The following is a 24,945-nucleotide window of genomic DNA, read 5'->3' on the forward strand; positions in this document are numbered from 1 at the left end:
TCTCTCTTCAGCATGCTCACACAACAGTTTAGGAAAGCATACAATATTTGAGAATTGTCTCCTCTGTGCTAAACATGAATATATATATATATATATATATATACACACATACATATATATAAAATAAATTTATATATATAAACATTTATATATAATACATTTATATATAATACATATTACATATAATACATATATAGTATTTTAGTCTTTGTGAGTCATGCTATTACACTTACCATTGGGAGTGGGGAGAGAGAGATCAATCTGTGAACATATAATAATATTACAGAGTGAAAACAGCTCTAATAGAGGCATACATAAGAAAGTAATTAAGGATATTAAGGGAAGAGGGACAGGTCTAAAGAAGGGCTGAAAGATGAGTGAACATTTAATAGATAGAAGAATCAGGAGAGAACGTTCCAGAGAGGTGGGCACCATGTACATAGGTACATCTTTAACAAAATCCTTGTATGTCCTGCCTTCTGGAGAATTAATCAGTACAAAGCAGTTTCTCTAATGGTGAGATATTTTCAGGTATAGTTGGGGGACTTTTAGGTGTCCTTAAATAAGTACCCTGCAGTTAATTGCCAAAGTGAATATTAGAACAACTATAGCTATAGCCAAAAGTGGAAAGACCTCCAGGGATTCCTTCTAGAATGTGGTGATGTAAGAAGGTGGAGAGAATACTGAAGTTCTTCCCATGTCTCCTCATCTTCCCATCCTCCCAGTGTCTTCTGGGACCACCTGACTGCCCATGCCCCCATTCCCGCCTATTTTCCTGTCCCTGTCAGGTGCTACAAGGGCTGTGAGCGCAAAGAGCTAGACGGAATCCTCTGCACCTCTGCATCCCTCATCTATTTCTTTTTTAAAAAGATTCAATCTTTTCCTCTTTATCACATTTTGCAACTTATTTGAAAATGCTTTTAGACTAACAGCAATATATACTACAGTGAGTATCACATAACTTATTACTCAGTCTCCCCTAATGTAAACATCTTCAGTGACCATGTTCATATTTTGAGGGCAGGTATATTTGAAACTACCTAGTAATCTGCTCCTCATGAAGCTTTCAATACCTCGATTTAAAAAATGTATATCACTGTGCGCTCATGACTTGCTATTTTCCCCAATAAACAATTACCCATTATGATCAATAACTATATACTTTTATGAGTGAAATTCACATAGTGTAAAATTGGCCATCTAATCTTGAACATTCAAGCAACATTTAGCACACTCACGATATTACACAACCTCAACCTCCATCTATTATAGTTCCAAAAGATTTCTATGACCCTCCCAAATAAAGCTCTGCACTCATTAAGCAGTTGCTCCCTGTGCCTTCTTTTCCAAGTCCCTGACAACCACAGATCTTTCTGCTTCTGTGAATCAACATATTTTGGGTAGTTCATAGAAATGGACGCACATAAAATATGAACTATCGTGCTTGGCTTCTTTCACTAAGCATATAGTGTTTCTCAAGTTCATCCATGTTGTAATGGACATTCTTTACTATGCATGACTGAATAATCCATCTTATGTGTATACCACAACTTACTTACCCATTCTTCTGCTAAAGGCCAGGTATTTGGATTATTTCCACCTTTTGGCTATTGACAACTGTGCTGCTCTACACATTTGTATACAAATACCTGCTTAGCACTCATTTTAAATTCTTTTGGGTCTGCACCTAGGAGTGGAATTGTTGGGTCATATGGTAGCTTGACATTTAACCTTTTAAACACCTTCCCTCATCTATTTTTTCTGCCATTCAGGTTGGGGTCTTGAAGGCCTGACAGCAGAGTCCTCCTGCCCATAAATCTGCAGTGATAAGGATGGTGCTTGCTTGCCTGTTTGTTTTTCCCTTGGAGATAGGCAGGAGATCTCAGATAACCCTGACACGGGAAGGGGTCATCTGGGTCTCAGAGAATAAAAACTGAGTTACAGGAGGGGTGAACAAACTGCCTACACAGTGCCTGTCACGTCCCCTTGCTCAACCAGTTAGAACTATGCTCTGTGGCATTTGAGGGGATTAAGGAGGCTGTCATGACTTCCTCTTCTACAATCTGTTCCAAAGGTTAGCGCAAGTGTCCATATTTCCATTCAGGTTCTGCTGCCATTTCAAGCCTATTCTTCCAAGTACCACAAATATAGCACTTTATTTATATCACTTTTTCTTCAAATAATTCCAAGGAATGTGCCCAAGTGGCACAGTGGGAAGATAGACAGAAAGTCCAGGATCTTGCAACCTGCCTTTTGGTTTAGTTGTGCCTCTATCAATTCACTGTGTGCTCTTGAACAGGTCACCACTTTCCTCAGACTCAGTTTCCCTATTTGTTATATAGATGTGCCAGGGGTCCAGGTAGTGGTGCAATAATGCAACTGGACCCACATGGGAAGGGTCCTGGGCTTGCTCCTCAGGACCCATGTCCCCCTGAGACTGGGAATGTATTGTGGTATGAAGACCCTGTTGGGGATATCTGTCTGTCTGTCTGTCTTTCTTTCTGTCTCTCAAGAGATAAATAAACTTTACAAAATCAAAGTGAAATGTTCTAGAGTTTTTTCCTCCTACACAGATGCTGGAGCCAGACTGTCAGTTTTCTCCTCTAGAAAACTAGGACAAAGATACAGTCCAAAAAGCTCTGAATTTCTCAAAACCTACACCAAGCTTTTCTCATAAATGGGGTGCCCGAGCTTATTTGAGGACAAGATTGACATCAGAGTTCTGTCTATCCCATTTGCCACAGAAATGTCATCATGCTTGTTTGCTGGGTACTGCCCTGGCGTCCTCTGGGGATATTGTGTGATACACAGTGAATGCACCATACTATTTTTCTAAAATATGAATAATTCAGCATTGGACACATTTTAGTTTTAAGAATTTTGGATACAGGATTAGGGGGTATTGTTACCAAGTTTACAGGGCTGCTCTGAGGATTTAGTAAGTTGATTTAGGGAAAGCTCAAAAAGAAGCACCTGACTCACAGCAGCTGCTCAATGGATATAAGCTGAGTGGCCATTACTGTTCACTCCGTTGTGCAACCCTGAGCATCTTCCAACAGCCATCCTTGCTCTAGACCTAGTTTCGATTTGTGCCCTGGAACCATTAATGTCTGGAGTTCCTTCCATTCAATGACTTGCCACTTGATTTCTTCGAAGTTCTATCTTCCCTATTGCTGACCCCCATGTTCTCCTGCTTTGGAAGAGGAAAATTCTCTCTGTAGCTATCTCCTGTCCCTCTCCCTGCCTTCTCTGTAGTTGGCTTATTTGTAGGTATAGGGCTGGGAGGGAGGTCCAAGGAGAATCCTACCAGCTGGTCTCAGATATCTTGCTCACCCTGACATTCCTCCTGTGGGCTGCATGACTGGAACCTCATATGTGTGGGGTTCTATAGGCAGCTCTGCTTCCTTTAGAAAAGCTGCTTCCACCTTTCTGGACCTGTTTCTCATGAATGAAGCACAGCAGCCAAACAGATGACAGCGATATGCCTGCTAGCTTTACCACGTCCTACCTCCCGTGATGCTGCCCGAGCACTGTTATGTCTGTGTGGTGGGGAACTGCACCCTGGTGCAGTTGGTAGGCAGGTGATTAGTGAGGGAGAATGAAAGCTGCCTCCTTTCAGCTCCAAGCACGGTACAACCTGGCTGGAGAGTGGCCAAAGGAGAAACATTCTAGTGTTTTATTACCACAGAAAATTATATCCTCTTTCTCTGACTCCTGGGTACTGAAACTAACTTGACTGTAGAACAGGCTTTGAGATACCCTCTAGACAAGTTCAGATATGAATTGGACAGTCTTGAGTTCAAGAAGGTCCAGCCTGGGAGCTGGAGGCTATGGACAGTAATTAAAATCTGAGTCCCGGCAGCACACTCACTATACAGTACTGGAGTCTGATCCATAGACAAAAGGACCCTGATAGTGGCAAGAGGGACTAGTGGAGAAGCAGAAGAGGAACCCTGGGGGAAGGTTGAGGTCAGGGCAGGACTCTAGTCCAGGAAGGAGACTGGTATGAAGGAGGATGATGAGGAGAGGGGATGCAGTGCAGAAGCAGGTGCCGTGGCCTAGGCCACCCAGAACAGGATGAATGCACTGTGACCCTACAGTCATGGGTACCAGGGCTCTTCCTGGAAGTATCCAATGTTGCTAAACTGTGGCAAGATGCAATTAAATGCTAGTCTCCTTTCCCCTTTATTCTTACAAATGGAATTAAAATTTTGTTTTAGAAACAATGTAATTGATGAAAAACACATAATATCTCCAGAGTCCCCGTACATTTAATAAGACATAGTGGAAATTTTGGGGAGGATTTTTGCTGCAGGTCAACCTTGTTACAGGGGTCAATTCAGCTAGGAAATGCTTTTTTTGTGTGTGTGTGTGTGGAGAGTTTTTTTCCTATAGGGTGCGTGCACTCGCCTGACAGACAGAGAGAGACAGAAAGCGAGAAAATCATCCCCCCCAGGCGGGGGGTGGTCATGCCACAATCCCTTCTCCTTCATTCTCCTCTTGGGATCTTGGGCATGCACGCACAGGCGCCCGGCGTTGAGTTTAAGCCACTGGGTGGGTCCGGGATGCAAACCGTGGTCGACTACATGGGAATCCAGCAACATAGCCATTCCGCTAACTGCTGGTCCCTTGCTAGCAAATGCTTTTGCCCTATGTCCTTGCCTTTGCCTGGAACATATATATAGGATGCAGAAACAGAAGCGGCCATCTAGAGAGTATGAAATCCAAAGCCATATGCCGAACTTGTTAGAGCTGAAAGCTAAGAGAAGCCTAAGACCTTGATGGCATTGAGGAGGCACAGGACTAGCCCTGAATGGTATCACAGCTTCTCATCATATGAGAAAGACAGTCTTCTTTGGTTAATGTATTGTTGAGTTTCTGTTTTATGCCACACATCTACCTTACAGGACTGTTGTGAGGATTAGATGCATTTAGAGACACTAAGGAGTTAAGAAAAACCCATCGGGCATAGCTGAGCACTTGGAATACTGCTCTGGGGACTTTGATCTATAACCTCTAGATAGTTGCCTTAAGGAAACTTAAGCTACTGATACCCTTTGCCCCAACAGGATTAATTTAAGACTTAGTGGGAGTGAGACTAATCCTGGGACCACAGTGGGGATGTGGCAGTAAGTTCAGCTGCGGGGGAGCAGTTTAGAAAAGCAGGGGAAGCAAGACAGAGGCTGACATGCATCCAACATGCATTCTTCACATTTGGAGTATGTGTTTCATTCATTCATTCATCCTCCAAATATTCCCTTGGTGCCTATCAGTGCCAGGCACTGTATTAGGTGCTGAAGAAACAAAAAATGGATAAAATACAGTCCTTGCCCTCAAGCATCTTCTCAAGATACCAAATTTTGGGACATATGGGAGGCCAAAAGATGAAAGATTACAAGGGAGAGAAAAAGCTCTTAATACTGAAATTACTATCATTTTGCATCTCTGACTGAAATTGTATAAAAAAAAAATATGCTTCAGGTTTTGAGAGATGGGGGAGATATTTCCAATCTAGACTGCAGTGGAAAGTTACTGGTATCTCAGAAATAAGCTTACATAATTATAGGCTGAGGTCTGAGAAACTATAGAGAGTTCCTCATTTCTAGCATTTCCTTGGGCTGTGAGTAAATCGCTTGACCCAGGTAAAATACTCTGCCTCCTTAAATGGAAAAAACCTAGAGGGTGGAAATTTTATGTTATTTACCAAGAGGAAGCTTCTGGGTCTTCAGTGATACCCACTGTACCACATTCTAGCCAGCTGACTAGGAAGGAGCTGCAGCCTACTATTGTTCAAATAGCTGGTCCTTACTGGTAAGGCATTTTGCGCACAGAACAGACCACGCTTTGGAGTTTAGGCACTGGAGTAAGAACTGCTGGGTTTGAATCCTAACTCTGCTACTAATCAGCGGATGAGAAGCCAGGTACTTACTTGACATCACTGTCTCAGGTCCATCAATAAGGTGGATATGATCATTTCTACCACATAGAGTAGTTAGGAAGATTAAAAAATATATTAATAATATACATGCAGTTATAAATAATAGAATATATCAGATCTGAGGCACAGTGGCAATGCACTGGTCAAGATAAGCCAGTTCCCACATGGCAACCAAGGTTCAATAGCACACTGGGAATGTGCAGAGGTGCCAAGATCCAATGGGCTGGGGGCTGGAAGGAAGGGATTGCAGCATGACCAGACCCTGTGGAGGGTGCTTGTCTCCCTCTCTCAAATGCATGTGTATGTGATCTGTCATGACTAAAAATAATAATACATTATGTAAAAGATGTTCAGTGCTTAGTGCAGAGTTAGAGCTCAAACATGTTACCTATGGGGAAAATGATGGGGCAAAAGGAAGGGTGAAAATGGAAATCTTTTTGGAGGGATGATCTGGGCAGGATCAAACAAATCTCCTGTCATTTTTGTGCAGATATGGCCACCCGCTCAACAGACTCCAGAGCCAGTCTAACCCCTGTTCTCCCTCCTTCTGCCCCAGTCAGAGAATGTGAAACCCTCCAAGTATTTATCCAGACAGCTACATTTTGGTGGTGCTCAACATTCAGTCCTGAGGGCAGACATATGAGTGGTTCTGGAAAGTCTGCAAAATGAGCAGGTCCAATGCCCCTTGGATGACTGCTTTGTGAGGCTATCTGAGGCCTCCTGATTTAAAGGCATTGGCTTCCTCATTTCTCCAATGAAGGTGATTGAACTGACCTCACCTGATGATGGTGGGACTTCAATCAAATGAAAAACCCCAAGCATGATGACTGGGAGGAAGGACAGGCTCAATAAATACTCCTTCATCCTCTCCCATGGTTCTGCCCTGGTGTCAAGCCATCTTAAACCAAGAGTATTACCGTTGGGCTGGTTCCATGGTTTGGTAGTTAAGGCAACTGGAATCACATGTTTTCAAGTCCTGGACTTGGTAGCTTGAGAAACATGCCCAAAATCCTAAAAGAAGGGAAAAAGTAGAGAAGAGATTGTAGTGTGACCATCCTCCATGTGGGGTACTTTCTCCTCTGCCTTTCTCTGTTTCTCTCTGGTGGGTGTCCTGCACCCTCTGGCAAATATATATATATATATATATATATATATAATTCTCAAAATACTGACAGCATGTGACAGAAGAAATAAAATAATCTGGCCACTTCACACTTTCTCTCTTCCACCGCGGCCACCTCCTGCCACTCCTGGTGCTGCCTGTGTGCTCCTTCCATGAGGATGTGGTACCTCTTTTGTGAAGCGGCAGCTGAGGAGATTCTAGTGCTCACTATGGCTGACAAAAAGCCCAAGGAAGGAGTCAAGACTGAGAACAATGATCATGTTCATTTGAAGGTGGCAGGGCAGGATGGCTCTGTGGTGCAGTTTAAGATGAAGAGGCACACGCCACTTAGTAAACTAGTGAAAGCCTGTTGTGAACGAGGGTGTTTGTCAATGAGGCAGATCAGATGCCAATGTGATGGGCAACCGATTAATGAAACAGACACATCTGCACAGTTGGAAGTGGAGGATGAGGATACAATTAATGTGTGCCAATGGCAGACAGGAGGTGTCTACTAAAAACGGAACTTCACTCCAGAACTCTGTTCGTACAGACCAAGGATACATTCTCAATTAGAAAACCACAATTTGGTGTCACCACATCCTGACTACTACAGTACAGTTTTTTCTATTCTTTCATTTTCCCTTCTCCATTCCTTTATTGTACATAAAGTAACTGGAGTATGTGCACAAGCATATTGCATTTTTTTTTAACTAACTGGCCAATGGTATGTTCTGATTGACATCTGATGGAGATGGTATGGGGAAAAATACTGGTTCTGTGAAAATATTCCCTTTCTCCACTAGTGGCGTGCTCATTCAGCTCTGATCTTTATATTCCAGTAAGTTATTTTACTCTCACTGTTTTAATGTCAAAAAGAGAGAAATAAACTACATAAACATAAAACAACAACATAAAAAGCATTGCATATCTTATTTGATTGGAAAATGTTAACGTTTTTCATTTATCATTTATCATTGTAAAACCGAGAACAATTTTATAATCTTTGTGTATGTAGCTGTTACATGTAGGGCAATCTGACTTTAAGTAGAGATAAATTACTCTTAATGAAAAAAATAAAAGGAATCCTAGATAGTTTTCACTTGAAGTGTCTTATTATTTAAATAAACCCTTCATTTAAAACAAAAAGAAAAATAAAATAATCCACTGTGAGTCACTTGCACTTCAGTTAAAATTAGTTTATCTGGCCAGCCAGGTCATCATCTCTTAGCAGAGTTCTTTTCAACTCTGGGGAGAATTCTGAAAACCACTCCAGTATGTACACCTCTCCATCCAAGAGCATCTGATCTGATTAATAATGCCTTGAAAGAATGAGCAATTCATTGGATTTCAGACTGTCCCTCTGTAAATTCAGAGGCAAAGAGGTCATTTTTCTTGTGTTCCACATCTGGGGAAGACTCCAGGTCCGCTGAAGCCCAGACAAGAGTGTTTGTCTTACAGGAAAGTCTGTAGTTAAAATGACAATATTTTGTCCATTATGATTTTTTTCATTAGTTTTGATTTTTTTAAATATTGCATTAAAATACTATTTATCTTGGTTAATGAGTTTTTTGGCAACTCCCTAAGTTTCACACTTAAGACCTGTTAAAAGAAAAATAAACCAGTCAATTTAATAGAGTAGAGTTTTAATAGAGCAAATCTTTTTTTTTTTTTCCTGATTAAACTTTGTTTTAATGGGTCTCAAAATTCTGTGACAGATTTTTGGTCAAGGTGTTTCCATTAAAAAGTACTGATTTTAAAAACTAATAACTTACAACTGACACACACAAAAAATAACCGAAATGGTCCACAAAACATTTTCCTTTCCTTCTGAAGGTTTTACGATGCATTGTTATCATTAATCAGTCTTTTACTATTAAATTTAAATGGCCAATTGAGACAAACAGTTCTGAGACTGTTCTTCCACACTGATTAAGACTAGGGTGGCAGGAATTAGGGACATTCATTTAGCCTTTGGAGCTTTCTGGGCAGACTTGGTGACCTTGCCAGCTCCTGCAACCTTCTTGTCCATGGCTTTGATGACGCCCACAGCAACTGTCTGTCTCATGTCACAAACAGCAAAACGACCCAGAGGAGGATAGTCAGAGAAGCTCTCAACACACATGAGCTTGCCAGGAACCATATCAACAATGGCTGCATCACCAGGTTTCAAAAATTTAGGGCAACTTTCCAGCTTTTTACCAGAATGGCGATCAATCTTTTCCTTCAGCTCAGCAAACTTGCAAGCAATGTGAGCTGTGTGACAATCCAGTACAGGGGCGTAGCCAGCACTGATGTGGCCTGGATGGTTCAGGATAAGCAGTGAAGTCAGCTGCTTCCATTGGTGGGTCATTTTTGCTGTCACCAGCAACATTGCCACGTCGAATATCTTTGAGAGACACGTTCTTGACATTGAAACCCATGTTGTTCCCAGGAAGGGCTTCACTCAGAGCTTCATGGTGCATTTCAACTGACTTTACTTCTTTTGTCACATTGACTGATGCAAAGGTGACCAGCATACCAGATTTGAGCATGCCATTCTCCACTTGGCAGACAGGGACAGTGCCAATACCACCAACTTCGTACACATCCTGGAGGGGCAGACGCAAGGGCTTGTCAGTTGGACGAGTTGGTGGCAGGATGCAATCCAGAGCTTAAAGCAGTGTAGTTCCACTGGCATTGCTAACTTTACGGCTTACTTTCCATCCCTTGAACCATGGCATATTAGCACTTGGCTCCAACATGTTGTCACCATTCTAAACAGAAACTGGCACAAATGCTACTGTGTCGGGATCATAGCCAATTTTCTTAATGTAGGTGCTGACTTCTTTAACAATTTCCTCATATCTCTTCTGACTGTAGGGTGGTTCAGTAGAATCCATTTTGTTAACACCAACAATTAGTTGTTTCACACCCAGTGTGTAAGGCCGAGGGGCATGTTGATGTGCGTCTTCTCCCTTCCCATTTTGGCTCTGATTTAGCAGTGGTTTTGACGACACCTGTGTTCTGGCGGCAAACCCAGTTGTGAAAAAAAAAGCTAATAGAGCAAATCTTAACTTGACTTAAACAGGACAGTTGTCCCTGGACTTCCCGACAACTCTGGCCAGCCTTAGGGTCAATTCAGCATATAAGTTGGTGGAACAGGAAAGGGTCATACAAAAAAACGGAAGTGAGGGAGTGAAGCAGAGTAATCATTGGTTACACTCTGAAGTTTGTCTGCATTAACATGGTTTAAAAGGTGGGATGCCTATGATTGACTGAAGCCTAGCTGCTGTGATTGGCTATAACCTAGCAACCAGCTCAGAAAGATAGCCTAACATGTATGATTTCAGCTTATCTATAGGAATCCAAGTGAGGGAGTACAGTGACTGTTTTAGGCCAAAATAGTTTAACGGTCCATAGCCAAATGAGGGAAGCTTATGAGGAAACCTCATCCCCTTTGCCTGTGTAGGAAATGTAACAAAAAAGACACCTGCCCTTTTTCATTTGCATGGTCATGTTCAGCCCACCCTTCAGTTTTTTACTGTTTGCAGGAGTGATGGTGGCCTGTCACAAGAATGAGGATGACCTTCTGGTCTGTAGCAGAGCTGGGCACAGGCTCAATAAATTTTTGAGACTTCTTTACATAAAATCAGTTGAGAGTAAATTTAAGATTGATTAGATTTTGGCTGTGTCTGTTTAGCAATTTATGCAGTGAATAAACTTTCTCCTGCAAGGAGTGCTCATCCTTTAACCTGACACTAGCTCATAAGGAAGCTTTTGACTTTTGCTAACTTGAAATTGTCTACTCATACTAATGTGAACTAGGAAATACATGAGTGGCATTACTGGAAACATGTCCTCAGGTGTCTTCAGATATTAATAGACCCCAAACTAATTGACTTACCTAGAAGGAACATGTGCTTATCAGATAAGAAACCAAGTGAGTTGTTTGTGAAGAAAGGTTCAAAGTAGAGTTGGAGACCCAGGTGAAGCCTCTTCTGTGGCTTAGGGCTAGAGTTATCCACATCTGATTTCCTCTGCCCTGAGAGTGTCTCCAGTTATCTCAAGGACACCACTGAATTTCAAGCAATTTCTGTAAACTCTACTTACCTTTTATTTCTTTTTTAAAGAGAGGTTTTCGCTATAGGGCACGTGCACTTACCAGACAGACAGAGAGAGAGACATAGAGACAGAAAGCCAGAAATCACCCCCAGGAGGGATGGTCATGCCGCAATCCCTTCTCCTCCATTCTCCTCTCGGGATCTTGGGCACGCACGCACATGCGCCCGGCGTGAGTTTTAAGCCACCAAGTCCGGGACGCGAACCGCAGTCGACTACGTGGGAGTCCAGCAACATAGCCATTACGCTAACTGCTGGTTCCCACTTACCTTTTATTTTAATTCTTACTAGCATATATGTCCTTGAAGGACAAGGATGTTTGTGGGTTTTCGTTCAATGCTGTATTCTCAGCAACTAGAATGGCACTTCACCTAAAATAAGTGCTAATGCTTATATTACCCTCCTGACTACAGCTCCTTAATATTTTTCTGTTTCCCTCAGAACTAACACTGAGGTTCTTACGTGGCCTGTGGGCCTGCATGATCTGCCCCCTGCTTACTAATCCAGTTTCAAGCATGTCACTTTGTTTTCATTCACGATGCTCCAAGCTCTAGCTCAGTAGCAGGCCATGTATGTGTTTTCTCAGCTAGAATTCTGTTCCTCCCTACATGAATGTGTATGCCTGTGAGCATCAAATACACACACATACACACACATGCACAACAGGACTAGCTTCACAGACAACTCCTCTGACTACCCAACTCATGATGTCTCTCTTCTCTTTTACATTATCTCTCATTTCTTTATAGCATTTTCCTCAACTTGGTAATTAAATATGTTTCTATTTGTTCTCTTGTTTATTATCTGTCTCTGAATTAGACTCCAAAATCCATGAGGGAGGAAATACGACTCTGCTTGCTCCAATATATTTATATCCATATGCCCTGACATAGACTAGGTACTTACAAATTACTTATTAAATGAGTACATGGATGAATGAACTTTCTTAATATATGTGACCCTGTCATAGTCTAAAACATGAAATGCTTCTTATGTCTACCCTTTCCCTTTAGGTACTCTCTCTTCACTTGTCCTACTGGCCAAATACTACCTGTTAGCTGCCCAGGCCTTTTGAAATGTCCTAGCCTGGCAGTTTAGATAGATAGTGCCCCCTAAGATACTCAAGGTTGAAATATGAAATGTTGTGCATAATATCTAGCTTTTAACAACAATGCATCATTCTGGATAATATGGGGATTTTTTAGGACATAGGCAGTTAATGGGGGAAGAAATTTATGTGAAGACAGGAGTGGTCCTTGACTCCACAGGGAAGCCTCCTGGCCCACAACCTATGCAGTAGACAGACCTGACGTATCTACTCTCATCAGTTTAATCCAGACTTATCTGGAATTTCCATGGTACTTTCTTTGCACTACTTTTTCTTCTTATATGCAGTGAAAGATAAATCATTGAAAAGGCATCCACCATCACGTAACAGTACTTTCTTTTAGGAGCTCAGATATATGTGTTTTTCTCTCTGGTTTGCCTATTTAAATTTTTTCTTTATTCCATATTTCTTTTGTAATTTTAGAAACCTTAAAAATTATTATATTCTATATATATAGAATCATGTTCTTTAGAACCAATATAATAACCACTAATGTCATGTAAATACTTCAATTTAAGCTAATTAAAATGAAGTCAAATAAAAATTCAGTTCCTAAGTCACAGTAGCCACATTTCAAGTGTTCAGTGAGCATACGTAGCTAGCAGTTAGTGTTTTGGACAACGCAGAATAAAACATTTCTATTACCACAGAAAGTTACACTGGAAAATGTTTGTACAGAGTGTGTAGGTCTTAAACATTTGAATATAGGATAGAGACTTGGGCTGGCCTTGTAGCCTAATGGTTAAAGGAGACAAATCCACAGTAGCCACATTTCAAGTGTTCAGTGAGCATACGTAGCTAGCAGTTAGTGTTTTGGACAACGCAGAATAAAACATTTCTATTACCACAGAAAGTTACACTGGAAAATGTTTGTACAGAGTGTGTAGGTCTTAAACATTTGAATATAGGATAGAGACTTGGGCTGGCCTTGTAGCCTAATGGTTAAAGGAGCCAAATCTCATATGGCTGACTGTGGTCTGAATCCTGTCCCTGGCAACTTGAAAAGCATGCAAGGCACTTGCGTATACATGGCCCAAATCCTGAAAGGATGAAGAAATGAAGGAGAAGGGATTGCAAAGTGACTATACTCCATTAGGTTATATTCCCCTCTCCTCCCTTTCCCTAGTGCACTGCTCTCTGGCAATTAAAAAAATAATAATAATACAGACTCTAAGTCCGTATTTCAAACACTGTAAGATGTTTAAAAAGAGCAACTGTTTGGGTTCTTTGTGATCCAAATGCAGTGGTATTGATTTTTCACTGAGGGAAGAATTTGTTATGTAGCTCACCAGGGCCCTTGGAAGATAGGATGATGAGAGAAATATGTCCTTGGAATTTTATCATGGAGACTGATAACTGAATTTAGCCACCTGAGATGGTGCAATCCAAAGAGTGGGCAAGATGCTCACTGTGATGTGTCAGTTCCTAGGGCCACTCTTAGGGCCCATACTCATGTAGGAAATTTCCATAGGTCTGCTTGAAATTAGATTCCCTATCTTGTGAATTCCTGTTCCCATTAAGAGGCTTTTAAACTCTTTCTTGCATGACTCCCTTTTTGATGAACCACAAGATAACATAATGCTAAAGCAAATTTATTATGCAACTAACTGAGGTCAAGCTCAGTTACTGAGTCAGACACTGTTGAAAGACTTAGGGACTAAGTGACCTTTGACACAGCACAGCAAGATGTGAGTGGCTACATTTGTTTTGTAATGATCACAATTTATCTGATGTCAAGAAGAGTCCTCATGCTTACATTCCTCCTGGCTTAAGGAATATGTCACATCTGCCTCAGCCATCGTGAACCAAAGGGACCTAGGTTATTTAGCTAAGAAGTGTAAGGATACGGTCATTCATGGATTTTTTAAACAAATGTTTAGTGAGTACCTCTATGTATTACATACAGGAAGTATGGCAGTAAAGAAAGTAGACTTGGGTACTGTCTTGTAGAATACCATTTCATATTAGCATAATAGCAACCTTATCAAAATTAACAATAGGTTTAAATAATCAGAAATGAACTGATACCTAAGGCCCTTTTATACACAAGAGTAAAGGGTATTTCCAAAGTGCAGAAAAGATAAAATCCTTGCTGCAAGTTAAAGCAGGAGAGATCAAAACATATTGCTGTGTTTTATATTGATTTGAATTTGATTTGAGTTTTGATTTGCTTTGAGTTTCTCAAGAGATCCTTCAAATGTCACCTAGGTCTGTGCAAGAGAAGAGAGACAAAAAAATGCTGTAACAGGGGCCCTGCAGAGGACATTAATCACCATGTAAAACAGTGTTTGCAATAAACTCTCTGCAGTGCCCTTTCTCCAAGTGCCCTGAGTTAACACAACACAGAGAAAATCTTCCAAATGATGATGAATGTTTATGATAAAACATCAAGATTTCTCAAATAAATAAGATTATAGTTGCTGGAAATAACATGGGGAATTCTTGACTATATGAAAACAGAAGAACAGAACAAATCAAAATGATGTTTTCTTAAAGTATCTTCCTGTAGAACCCAAATTTCTGATACCAATTCTAAGAAAGGAGATATTCAGATGTTACCCTACAAAGCCTAATTGGTCAGACAGGATAGACTAGTAAAATCTTACTATAAACTTCTCTTTCTGTATGGTGCAAACTTTCAAATCATATACTGATATGCTGTATTGATGTCTGATTGAGATGTTGGGCAGGAAGAAAGGGCATGCAAAGGTCCCATGCTCCTAAAATGTAATCATTTGAAGAAAACAAATATGTTGTGTGATGGTCAGAAATCAACATAAGGAAAGGTGGTAGAGGGTTATAGCACATGTGGATTTTGGTAGACCAAGCCACACTAGCGCAGTCGTTATGTTTTGGAAAGTGTATATTGAGTATACCAGTATGCAACTTTTAAGCCCTGTGACTGGAAAGAGCTTTAGGAATCATCAGTATCTGTTAATAGTTAAAATAAAGAATGCAAATGAAATCAGTGTTAAAATGGTAACATGAGAAGAGTAGAGCCAAAATGTAAGGGCAGGACAGAATGACCAGAGAGAACCAGCAGAGTATATTCTCAGAAAAGACAAGGAAGTAAATCATTTTTTTTCAGTGTCATTTTTAAATTTCATTTTCTTTTATACATTCAATCATATTATTTAGCTTACAAAGTGAATATTTCAATACATGAACATTTCTCCCTAGTCCAGTTGATAAAACTATAAAATATCTTCAACAGATAATACCACACTTCTTTGCCCCATTAATGCTTTGCCTCTGCATTTTTCTTCTAACTGTCCTTCCTCAGACCCCCTACTCTTTACAGACACTGTATCAGGTATTTACATCCATATACTGTGTTTCTATATTCTTTAGTCATTCAGTTTCAGTTATAGAGTGCGGACACTTGGTATATATTAAGTGGAGACATACAATGTCTCTTATTCGTAGCCTGGCTTGCTTCACTCAGCAGTATATCTTCCATATTTTTCCACTTTCTGTCAAAAGCCAGAGTTTTGCTGTTTTTTATGGCTGCATAGCATTCCATAGAGTATATGTGCCACAGTTTTTCTATCCATTCATCTGTTCCTGGGCATTTGGGTTGGTTCCATGACTTAGCAATTGTGAATAGTGCCACAATAAACATCTATGTGCAAGCACTTTTCTGATTAAGTATTCTTCTGTCCTTTGGGTAGATACCAAGGAGTGGGATTGCTGGATCATATGGTAGTTCTATTTGTAGATTTTTGAGGAATCTCCAAATTATTCTCCACAGTGACTGGACCAATTTACATTCCCACCAGCAGTATAAGAGAGTTCCCCTTTTACCACACCCCCACCAGCACTTATCATTATTCTTATTATTATTATTTAATCTTAGCCATTCTGACTGGGGTTAAGTGGTATCTCATTGTGGTTTTGATCTGCATTTTCCTTACAATGAGGAACGTTGAGCATTTTCTCCAAAGTGCAGAAAAGATATGCCTTTTAGCTATTCATATATCATCTTTAGAGAGTGTTTTTTCTTTTCAACTCATTCTCCCATCTTTTAATAGGATAGAACAGCTACTTGAGTTCCTTGTGAATTTTGGTGATCAGTCCCTTATCTGATGCATAGTTTACAAAAATATTTTCCCATTCTGAGGGCTGTTGATTCACACTAAGTACTGTGTCTTTTGCCTTGCAGAAACTTCTTAGTCTGATGTAATCCGACTTGTCTATTTTGGGGATTATCTACTGTGTGTTGGGGGTCTTATTTAAGAAATTTTTCCCTACCCCAGTGTCTCCCAGTTCCCCCCCTACTCCAATGTCTCCCAGAGTTTCCCCAGTGTTTTCCAGGAGCAGTTTTATAGCTTGAGGTCTTAGATTGTAGAGATACCTGATTAAACACAGATTAAAGGCACAATCTGCTATGGACCATAAAGTGTTCATTGGTTTGGCAATAATGGCCAGAAAAGTTTGAGTGGAGTGATGTGAGCAGAATCCAGATGGGAAGATAGAAGGCGATTAAGGAGTGACAAGAAGATGAAGAAATACAAATGAGACCAGTAATTGCTTTGCAAAATACCTAAAATAAAGGTCCATGTGGACTTCGCTAATAAGACTTTATTTCTGTAGAATGTATAGCTTGTTAATTGTAGAGATGTATCTTCAAAACTGTCCTACTTGGGCTACAGGGGAGGAAATAATCACATCTGACCCTTTTAGCTGAGGAAGTTTCCAAATAACAGAATTCTAACTTTGAATCTTCTTTGGTTATTAAAGGCATTGTTTATAATTTAGAGAAACAATGCGTTTGAAACTTTCTCCATCAGAATCCTTGCCATTTTCTGTAGTGTAATAGTTCCTCACAAGAATTAGCTCTGCAGAGTTCAAGGAAAATGAGTTGGCAACTCTTCCTTTGAAAGCAAGCTTTGGGAGCTAGCTCGACATTGAGCCTTGCAAAGTCCTCATTTTAAAGATGGAAAGTTCTCTTGAGTAGGCATACACAGAGAGTAGGCCCTATGTAACCTTTGGGTAAGTAGATAAAATTATCAAGGACCTTCAGATATGCAGCATGGTCAGAAGTCTTTACCCAGAGAAACACCCTGGACATGTTAGAAGACTGATCTTTCCTCATAGTAAACAATTACAATGTCCAAGTTGTTCATGTAGACCAGTTATAAAGATGCCAAGAAAAATATTCCAAAGAGTATTTGTTCTATTCCATGAGGCCAAGAGTCAGGCTATCACAGTACCCGAGTATTTTCAAACACTCAGCTTGCTTTCTCACTTTCTCTCTCACTCTCTCTGGTCAAATTAAAATAAATCGATGAATAAATAAAATTAAATAAATAATTCTTTTTAAAAAAGATAATTAAGAAAGGTACTGAATTGTATCGCAATATTTTATAAGAAAAGAAAAGATTGGGGCCAGCAGGTGGCAGGGTGGTTAAGGCGCTGGACACTCCCACATGGCCGACCAGGGTTCGAGTCCTGAATCTGGTGGCTTGCTTTCTCACTTCCTTTCTCTCTCACCCTATGTCTCTCTCTGGTCAAATTAAGAAATAAATGAATGAATAAATAAAAAAATAAAATAAATAATTATAAAAATAAAGAAAAGAAAAGATTAAACTCTTTTAACTTTTCTTAGTTTTTTTGGTCATAAGGCATGTGCACTCAATGAAGAGAGAGAGATAGAGAAAGCAAAGAGAGAGAGAGAGAGGGAGAGAGATGAGACAGAGACAGAAGGAGGAAGAATAAGAAATCATCCCCCAGGGGGAATGGCCATGCCTCAATATCATTTCTCCTCCATTCTCCTCTCAGGATTTTGAGCATTCATGCACACATGCCTGGTGGGATTTTCAAGCCATCAGTGTACTCAAACCCTAGTTGACCATGTGGAAGTCCAGCACCTTAACCAAATTCTAGCCCCAGCATTAAACTGTTTTTGTGACCTAGATTGCTCATAGCACACACACACACACAAACACACACAATATAGATGGTTGTTGGAAAAGTTATGACACATTTTTTCATAGGAAAAATCCTAGAAAAATGTGTCATGGCTTTTTCGACAACCCAATATATGACTATGTATGTGCATGTATGTGCATGTGTGTATATATATCAGATCAAAGAGTTGTACTGCTGTGGTTGAAGCTTGGTGAGCTTCAAAATGGAAGGCACAGTTTAAAAGCCCTAGCCTTAGAAAAGTAGCTCATGATGGGGTTTACACATTAAACTCACCTAAGAAAGAAACTTAATACATTTAGGGATCCTGATGTAATCAGTCTAAGTGGTCTCTAGTACAATAAATTTACAAATGTTTTTAGGAGGTTCAACTTTTTTTTTGAGAGGTTTTTACTATAGGGTGCTTGTGCTCAAAAGAGAGACAGAGAGACAGAAAGACAGAAAGTGAGAAATCATACCCCAGGGAACATGGCCATCCCTTAATCCATTCTTCTCCATTCTCTTCTCAGGATTTTGGGCATGCATATACGTGCACCCGGTGTGAGTTTTAAGTTGCCAGGTCCAGGACTTGAACTGTACTCAACTACGTGGGAGTCCAGTGACATAACTATTATACCATCTGCTGGACTAGCCAGTGACAGAGTAGTTAGGGTAATGAGACCCACATCATCAAAAATGTGGTTCAAGTACTGGACCTAGTGCCTTGAGAAACACACCAGATGCATGTGTGAATGTGCCCAAAGTCCAGAGAGGAGAGATGGACAAGAAGGGATTGCCCATGATCATCTCCCATGGGGAGTGCTTTCTCACCCCTCTCTTTGTCTCCATCTGTGGAGTACACCCTCTAGCAAATTAAAACAGCAAATTAAAAACAAAAATTTTATTTATTTATACCTTCCATGAACAATAAAGACAGGAGACAGAGAGATGATACCTCCAAAACAGTTTCAACCCTTAGTCTCAGTCAGCCCTGGATCACAGGCATGCACACGCATGGAACACACTAGGAGGTCTCTGGAAACAAACCCAGAGCTTCCTGTGTGGATCAGCCTTGCAGAATGTTGTGTTTTACAGCTATACCACTAAACAGCCCCTTTTGTGATCTTTTTAAAAAAATAATTCTAGGGAACCAGCAGTTGGCGTAACGGCTATGTCACTGGACTCCCATGCGGTCGACTGCGGTTCGCGTCCCGGACCCGGTGGCTTAAAACTCACGCCGGGCGCGTGTGCGTGCCCAAGATCCCAAGAGGAGAGTGGAGGAGAAGGGATTGCAGCATGACCATCCCCTCTGGGGGGTGATTTCTCACTTTCTGTTTCTGTGTCTCTCTCTGTCTGGCGAGCGCACGCGCCCTATAGTGAAAACCTCTAAAAAAAATTCTATATTTAATTGTATTTATTATTGTAATTATTATTATTTTAATTAGCTATAGGGCACATGTGCTCACCAGAGACAGAGAGACAGACACACACACACACACACACACAGATAGAGAGAGAGAGAGAGAGAGAGAGAGAGAGAAAGGAAGCTGCCAGGTCCGGAACTTGAACCACAGTCAACCATGTGGGAGTCCAACACCCCAAATACCATGCCATCTGTGGGCCTCTTGTGAACTTTTTTCAAAGCACCCCAGAAGATTCTTTTATACAGTGAGGGTTAAATATTTCTACACTAAAGAAAGACTCTATGAAAAATTCCATTCTTATTTATAGCAAAATTGCTATCTAACCAACAGTTAGAGAATACACTGCTGCTGTTTAATAAAATGTCTTAGTTAATTAGAGTTGGCAAGTTTTACAGGAATGAAAATTCACTCTAAATGGAATTAGAATACAATGTCTACATTATGTAAATCAGACTGAATATGTCATTCAGTCAGTACTCATTCAGAAATTATACTTGAGGGCATATTGCGTGACTTAGTCTCTCTAATATCTTAAGGATATGTAAATGGGTCTTTTCCAGTCTTTGCTCTCAATAAGCTATTAAGACTTTTGTGGAAGGCAAACATATATGATACAGAGCAAAACCTGAGACCCAAGAAACTTTGGAGGATCTTACACTATCCTGAAGTCAAGGTCATTTTAGTGGGTTAAAGATGACAATAAATTTGAGCTACTCTTCCCATCAAAAGGTTACATCTGTTTTCCTCTATATATACCTCTGGGCTTTGTGGCCTTCTTTGACCAACAAATGCAGCAGAAGTAATACTGGCTTAGTTGTAGGACTAGGCTTTAAGAAATTTCACAGCTTCTGTTCTCTTGTAGCCTTCAGTCATCATGTAAAGTAGGTCTAGATAGTTTGCTGGAGAGAACACAGAATGAGATATTTGACTGGTCCATCCTGAACAAAGTGTAAATCTTGTGAATGAAACCATCTTGCAATGTGTCCTTGAGACCATTATATGAGCAAGCTCTAGTTAGTTATGTGGAACAGCCATATAGAGAACTAAGGCATCCTGGCCAACAGTCCCAGATTGCTCCAGATGAATAAAGTCCTATGACTAAACCAGAGAGACCAGTGGAAGAATCATTCAGACAACCATAGATTCATGAGAAATGATAGAGGTAGGTGTATGTGTGTGTGTGTAAGAGAGAGATTTATCTCTTGCTATAGATCATGTGCATTTGCTGAAGAGACAGAGAGACTGAAAGCGAGAATTCACCCATCAGAGGGGATGGCCACACCACAATCCCTTCTCCACCATTCTCTTCTCAGGATCTTGGGTGCATACGCACTCACTGGACAGCGTGAGTTTTAAACCACTGGATCCGGGACTCAAGCCATGGTCGACCATGTGGGAGTCCAGCAACATAACCATTATGCCATCTGCTGGTCCCCAATACAAAGATTTTATGTCACTAATCTTTATATTTTCTTGATACACAGCAAATATGGCTGATAGGGAATTGGTCATTGGACGTAAAATGATGCCATAACAAAATTTAAAACAAGTGGCATTGGCTACAAGCCAATATTGGGAGAGTGGCAAAGAGACTATTAGTGAAATAAAAGTATTCCACTATTAGTGGAAAAGAAGTACTTAGTAAGTACTTACTAATGGAAGCTAGAGAAAGCAAAACTCATATTACACAGCGCCAGATTACCTCACAATAGTGTTATTATTTGGTAACCTAGAAGATAGAAAACACATCAATTAATTTATGGATCTGGCTAAGGAGATTTTCATGCAAAATGTGGAAAGTTAAAGTTGGTTTCTTTTAGCCACCAATGATAAAACATGGGAAAACAGAGTCAAAGAAGAAACTGTTTCTTTTAAAAACAGAATGAAGAGGAAATGTTTTCACCCACAGGCTTACTAGGTTAGAAACTGAAGCTGTTTTTCCTTCCCTACCTTTCCATGAGGCAAAAGATTTCCAAAGTATAAAACAGTCTCAGGATAAAATACAGGAGAGTGACAGTAAAAAAAAGGTCTTGGAATAAAAATCAAATTAAAGTTTATAATGTTGTGCCATCTTGAGCTAAGACCTCAGAAAGACGTTTACAACTCTAGAGCATTTCTCCATAGTATTCCAATGTGAAGTACAAAAAGAGGTATCTATTTTGAATATGTTCGTGGGCGTGGCTTTTATTTAATAAGTGAATTCATAATTTGGTGTATAGAACACATGAGATTCTAGAGGGATTATATTGATAAGAGAGCTACCGCCAGCTTGGACAGAAAGAAGTAGGACAATAAAAACTGAAGTGAGACTTCAAGGCTCCAACTTTTCACAGTCTGGGCAGAAATGAAGGAGGGAAAACCACTCACCTAAAATGTGAGCCTCATTTTATGGAAAATAAAGAGATTTTCTGAGGACAGAGCCAAGGTGAAGAGAATAGAACCAAGAGCCACCAAGAAGAGTAAATCAAGAAAAATGAGCCAAAGAGCCCAATGAGAGAAGACTACTGGGTCCTTACCAAGGAACATCCCCTGCGCAAGTGGGAGTCCCTGACAGCTTGTGCCCAGATGGGTTTCAAAATGACTGAGGAACCAGCAGTTAGAGTAATGGCTATGTCGCTGGACTCCCACATAGTTGACCGCGGTTCAAGTCCCGGACCCGGTGGCTTAAACTCACGCCGGGCGCGTGTGCGTGCGTGCCCAAGATCCCGAGAGGAGAATGGAGGAGAGAAGGGATTGCAGTGTGGCCATCCCCCCTGGGGGGTAATTTCCTGCTTTCTGTCTCTCTGTCTCTCTCTGTCTGTCTGACGAGCACACACGCCCTATAACAAAAACCTCTCCAAAAAAAGAAAAAAAAAATGACTGAAAACCAGGGACTGTTCTGTGCTTCCCTCCCCTTTCTTTCTGAATAGGAGTATCTATTATATCTATTATCCTTTCCCTGTGTCACCTTTATATGTTGGGTGTTTAGGGAGGCAGATTACTTGTCTAATTAATTCAGAGGTCATAGGATAGGGAGGAGCCACACTGACTGGCTGTATCCAGGAAACCACACCTTGGGAACCTTGTATCACTCATATCTGGACCAGTTTTAGATGGCAAAATCCTGAATCTCAAGACCAAGCCTAGTGCTGTAGTAGAATGAGACTTTGAGGGACAGGAGAATGGATAGTGTATTATGTATGTGAAAGAAATACAAATAATTTAGAGTTCTAGAGCATTAAAGTCATAGATTCTACACTTTCATTGTATCAAGAATAAAGTTTGTTTTCCTGTCCAATCTGGCTGGCATTGTGAATTTCTGTATCCAATAGAATGTTGTAGATATGATTCTAGCCTAGTTTAGCTTAGCCTAGACTTTAAGAATTGACAGCCTTTGCTTCATTGGAGTCTTGGTTTCCCATAAAGAAATCTAGCTGCCTTGCTGGAGAACTACAGGGCTAGTCATCACACCTAATGTGCCAGACAAGTGATTAAGTCCTCAGAAGGCTGCCTTGAGACTACCATTTTGTGAGGAAACTCAAGCTAGTCATACCAAGAGGCCACATGCAGATAATGGAGGCATTGTGGCTGACAGTCCCACACTGGCTATTGATTGACTGCAGTTACAGGACTGACCCCAGATGAGATTAGAAAAACTATTGTCTATTCAAGCCACAGATTAATAATAAATAATAAGTTATTTTTGTTTTAAGACACCGCATTTTAGGGAGGGTTGTTTTACAGAAATGTATAACTGACCCAGTTGTGAGCCACTATTAGAGCATTCTAAATAGATAGGAGAACCTTCAGAGTCCTGGTCAGAAGGCTGGTTAAGCTAGCTTTGCTTTTGTTTTTGTTTTTGTGTTTTCATCGGCACAAAATGAAAACATATCTCAGAATGACATCCACAAAACAACCCTAAAATGTTTGCAAATAAACAAACCAGCAAGTAATGCAACCTAGAGAGAACACCTGGATTCCGCCTATTCTGTAATTATGTCTAGGGGCTAAGTGCTGGGAAAATTCACTCAGTAGATATTTCTCAGATACAGTGCTTACTATGAGTGTTAGAATAAGCTAAGGAGAAAAAAAAACAACAAAACACCTTATCACCAATTTCTAAAAAGGTGCTAATTCTTCATTAAATATGTGATAGAATTCTTCAGTGAAGTCATCTGTACCTGGAAATTCTTTTTTGGGGGGTTGAAATTATGAATATAATTTCCTTAATAATTATAAATTTTTTCAAATTCTATCTTTTGTTTGAGTGAGTTAGGGTAACTTATGCTTTTCAAGGAATTGGTTCATTTTATTCCAGTTGTTAAATTTGTGTGTAGACTTGTTCATAGTATTCTTAAGTTGTCCTTTGGTATATGCAGGGTCTGTAGTGATACCCCTTACTTTATTTCTGATACTGGTAATTTGTATCTTCTCTTTTTCTTTTTAAGTCTTTCTAGAGTTGGTCGATTTATTTTTAAAGAGTTATTTTATTTAACTTTATTTATTTACTTATTTTAATTTGACCAGAGAGGGACAGAGTGAGAAAGAGAGAGAGAGAGCGAGAGAGAGAGAGAGAGAGAGAGTGCAAGCCACCAGGTTTGAGACTTGAACCTTGGTCAGCCATGTGGGAGTCCAGCACTCTTACCCACCACGCCACCTGCCAGCCTCATAGAGTCAGTCGATTTTTTCATCAGTCTTTTCAAAGCACCAACTTTTTGATCATGATTTTCTTTTTATTCTCTCAATTTTATTGATTTCAGATTTTAATTTTATTACTTCTTTCTACTTGTTTTGGAATTAATTTGTCCTTATTTTTCTAGTTTCTCACAACTTTTCATTAATTACTACTTCACTTTATTTATATGTTTGTTTTTCACTAAACAGCCTATACACACGTAATTTATTATCTATCATGTAATTATCTAATAACTGTAATTATCTAATAACTCTGTACTTTCATATCACACATATAATATACTTCCCCCATTTTCATATAAAGCTAACTAAAGAAACAATAGTAAAACTCACAAGACGTGTGTAGATTAAAAGATAAACAAAACCAAACGTCGATTAATTAGAACCAATTACCCCTAGTGTGCTAAGAGACACTAATCAACACGACTTATACCAATAACAGGAGCTGATCATCAGTGTTTTTTCCTGCTGCACTGAAATTTTCCCCTAAGCCGTAACCAAGCAGTGGAAAATCCCCAGCATAAAGATTCATAGAGCAAATGTGGTAAACATGTGCTGGTCACTAGATTTACCATTCAATAGTGTATTTCCAATAATAAATGGCTCTCAGATCAACAAAGAAGCTGAGTGTGAAAAGGCTCAGGCTAGCAACCCAGATGCATAAAGAACGAAATGTGGCTCACAAAGGATG

At 40.1% G+C, this 24,945-nt stretch overlaps 1 protein-coding gene and 1 pseudogene across 1 annotated transcript; one reads left to right on the forward strand and one right to left on the reverse strand.

The window, feature by feature from the left end:
• The first annotated feature begins 7,270 nt into the window (after positions 1-7,270).
• Positions 7,271-7,558, forward strand: LOC102496303 (small ubiquitin-related modifier 2-like). The gene is made up of 2 exons (XM_014590827.1): positions 7,271-7,409; positions 7,482-7,558. The coding sequence occupies exons 1-2, from the start codon at positions 7,271-7,273 to the stop codon at positions 7,556-7,558; spliced, it is 216 nt and encodes a 71-aa protein (XP_014446313.1).
• Positions 7,559-8,915: 1,357 nt separating this feature from the next.
• On the reverse strand, positions 8,916-14,048 carry LOC102479620 (elongation factor 1-alpha 1 pseudogene; annotated as a pseudogene).
• Between the last annotated feature and the right edge of the window lie 10,897 nt (positions 14,049-24,945).

The sequence above is a fragment of the Tupaia chinensis genome, unplaced genomic scaffold, assembly GCF_000334495.1.
Source record: "Tupaia chinensis unplaced genomic scaffold, TupChi_1.0 Scaffold000489_1, whole genome shotgun sequence".
Classification (NCBI taxonomy): domain Eukaryota; kingdom Metazoa; phylum Chordata; class Mammalia; order Scandentia; family Tupaiidae; genus Tupaia; species Tupaia belangeri.

What these genes read in the sequence shown, in the direction of transcription:
- LOC102496303 (XM_014590827.1), top strand. Translation starts at nt 7,271, where the DNA reads ATGGCTGACAAAAAGCCCAAGGAAGGAGTCAAGACTGAGAACAATGAT. An exon ending in TAGTAAACTAGTGAAAGCCT is followed by an intron (nt 7,410 to 7,481) that starts GTTGTGAACGAG and finishes TTAATGAAACAG; the next exon opens with ACACATCTGCACAGTTGGAA.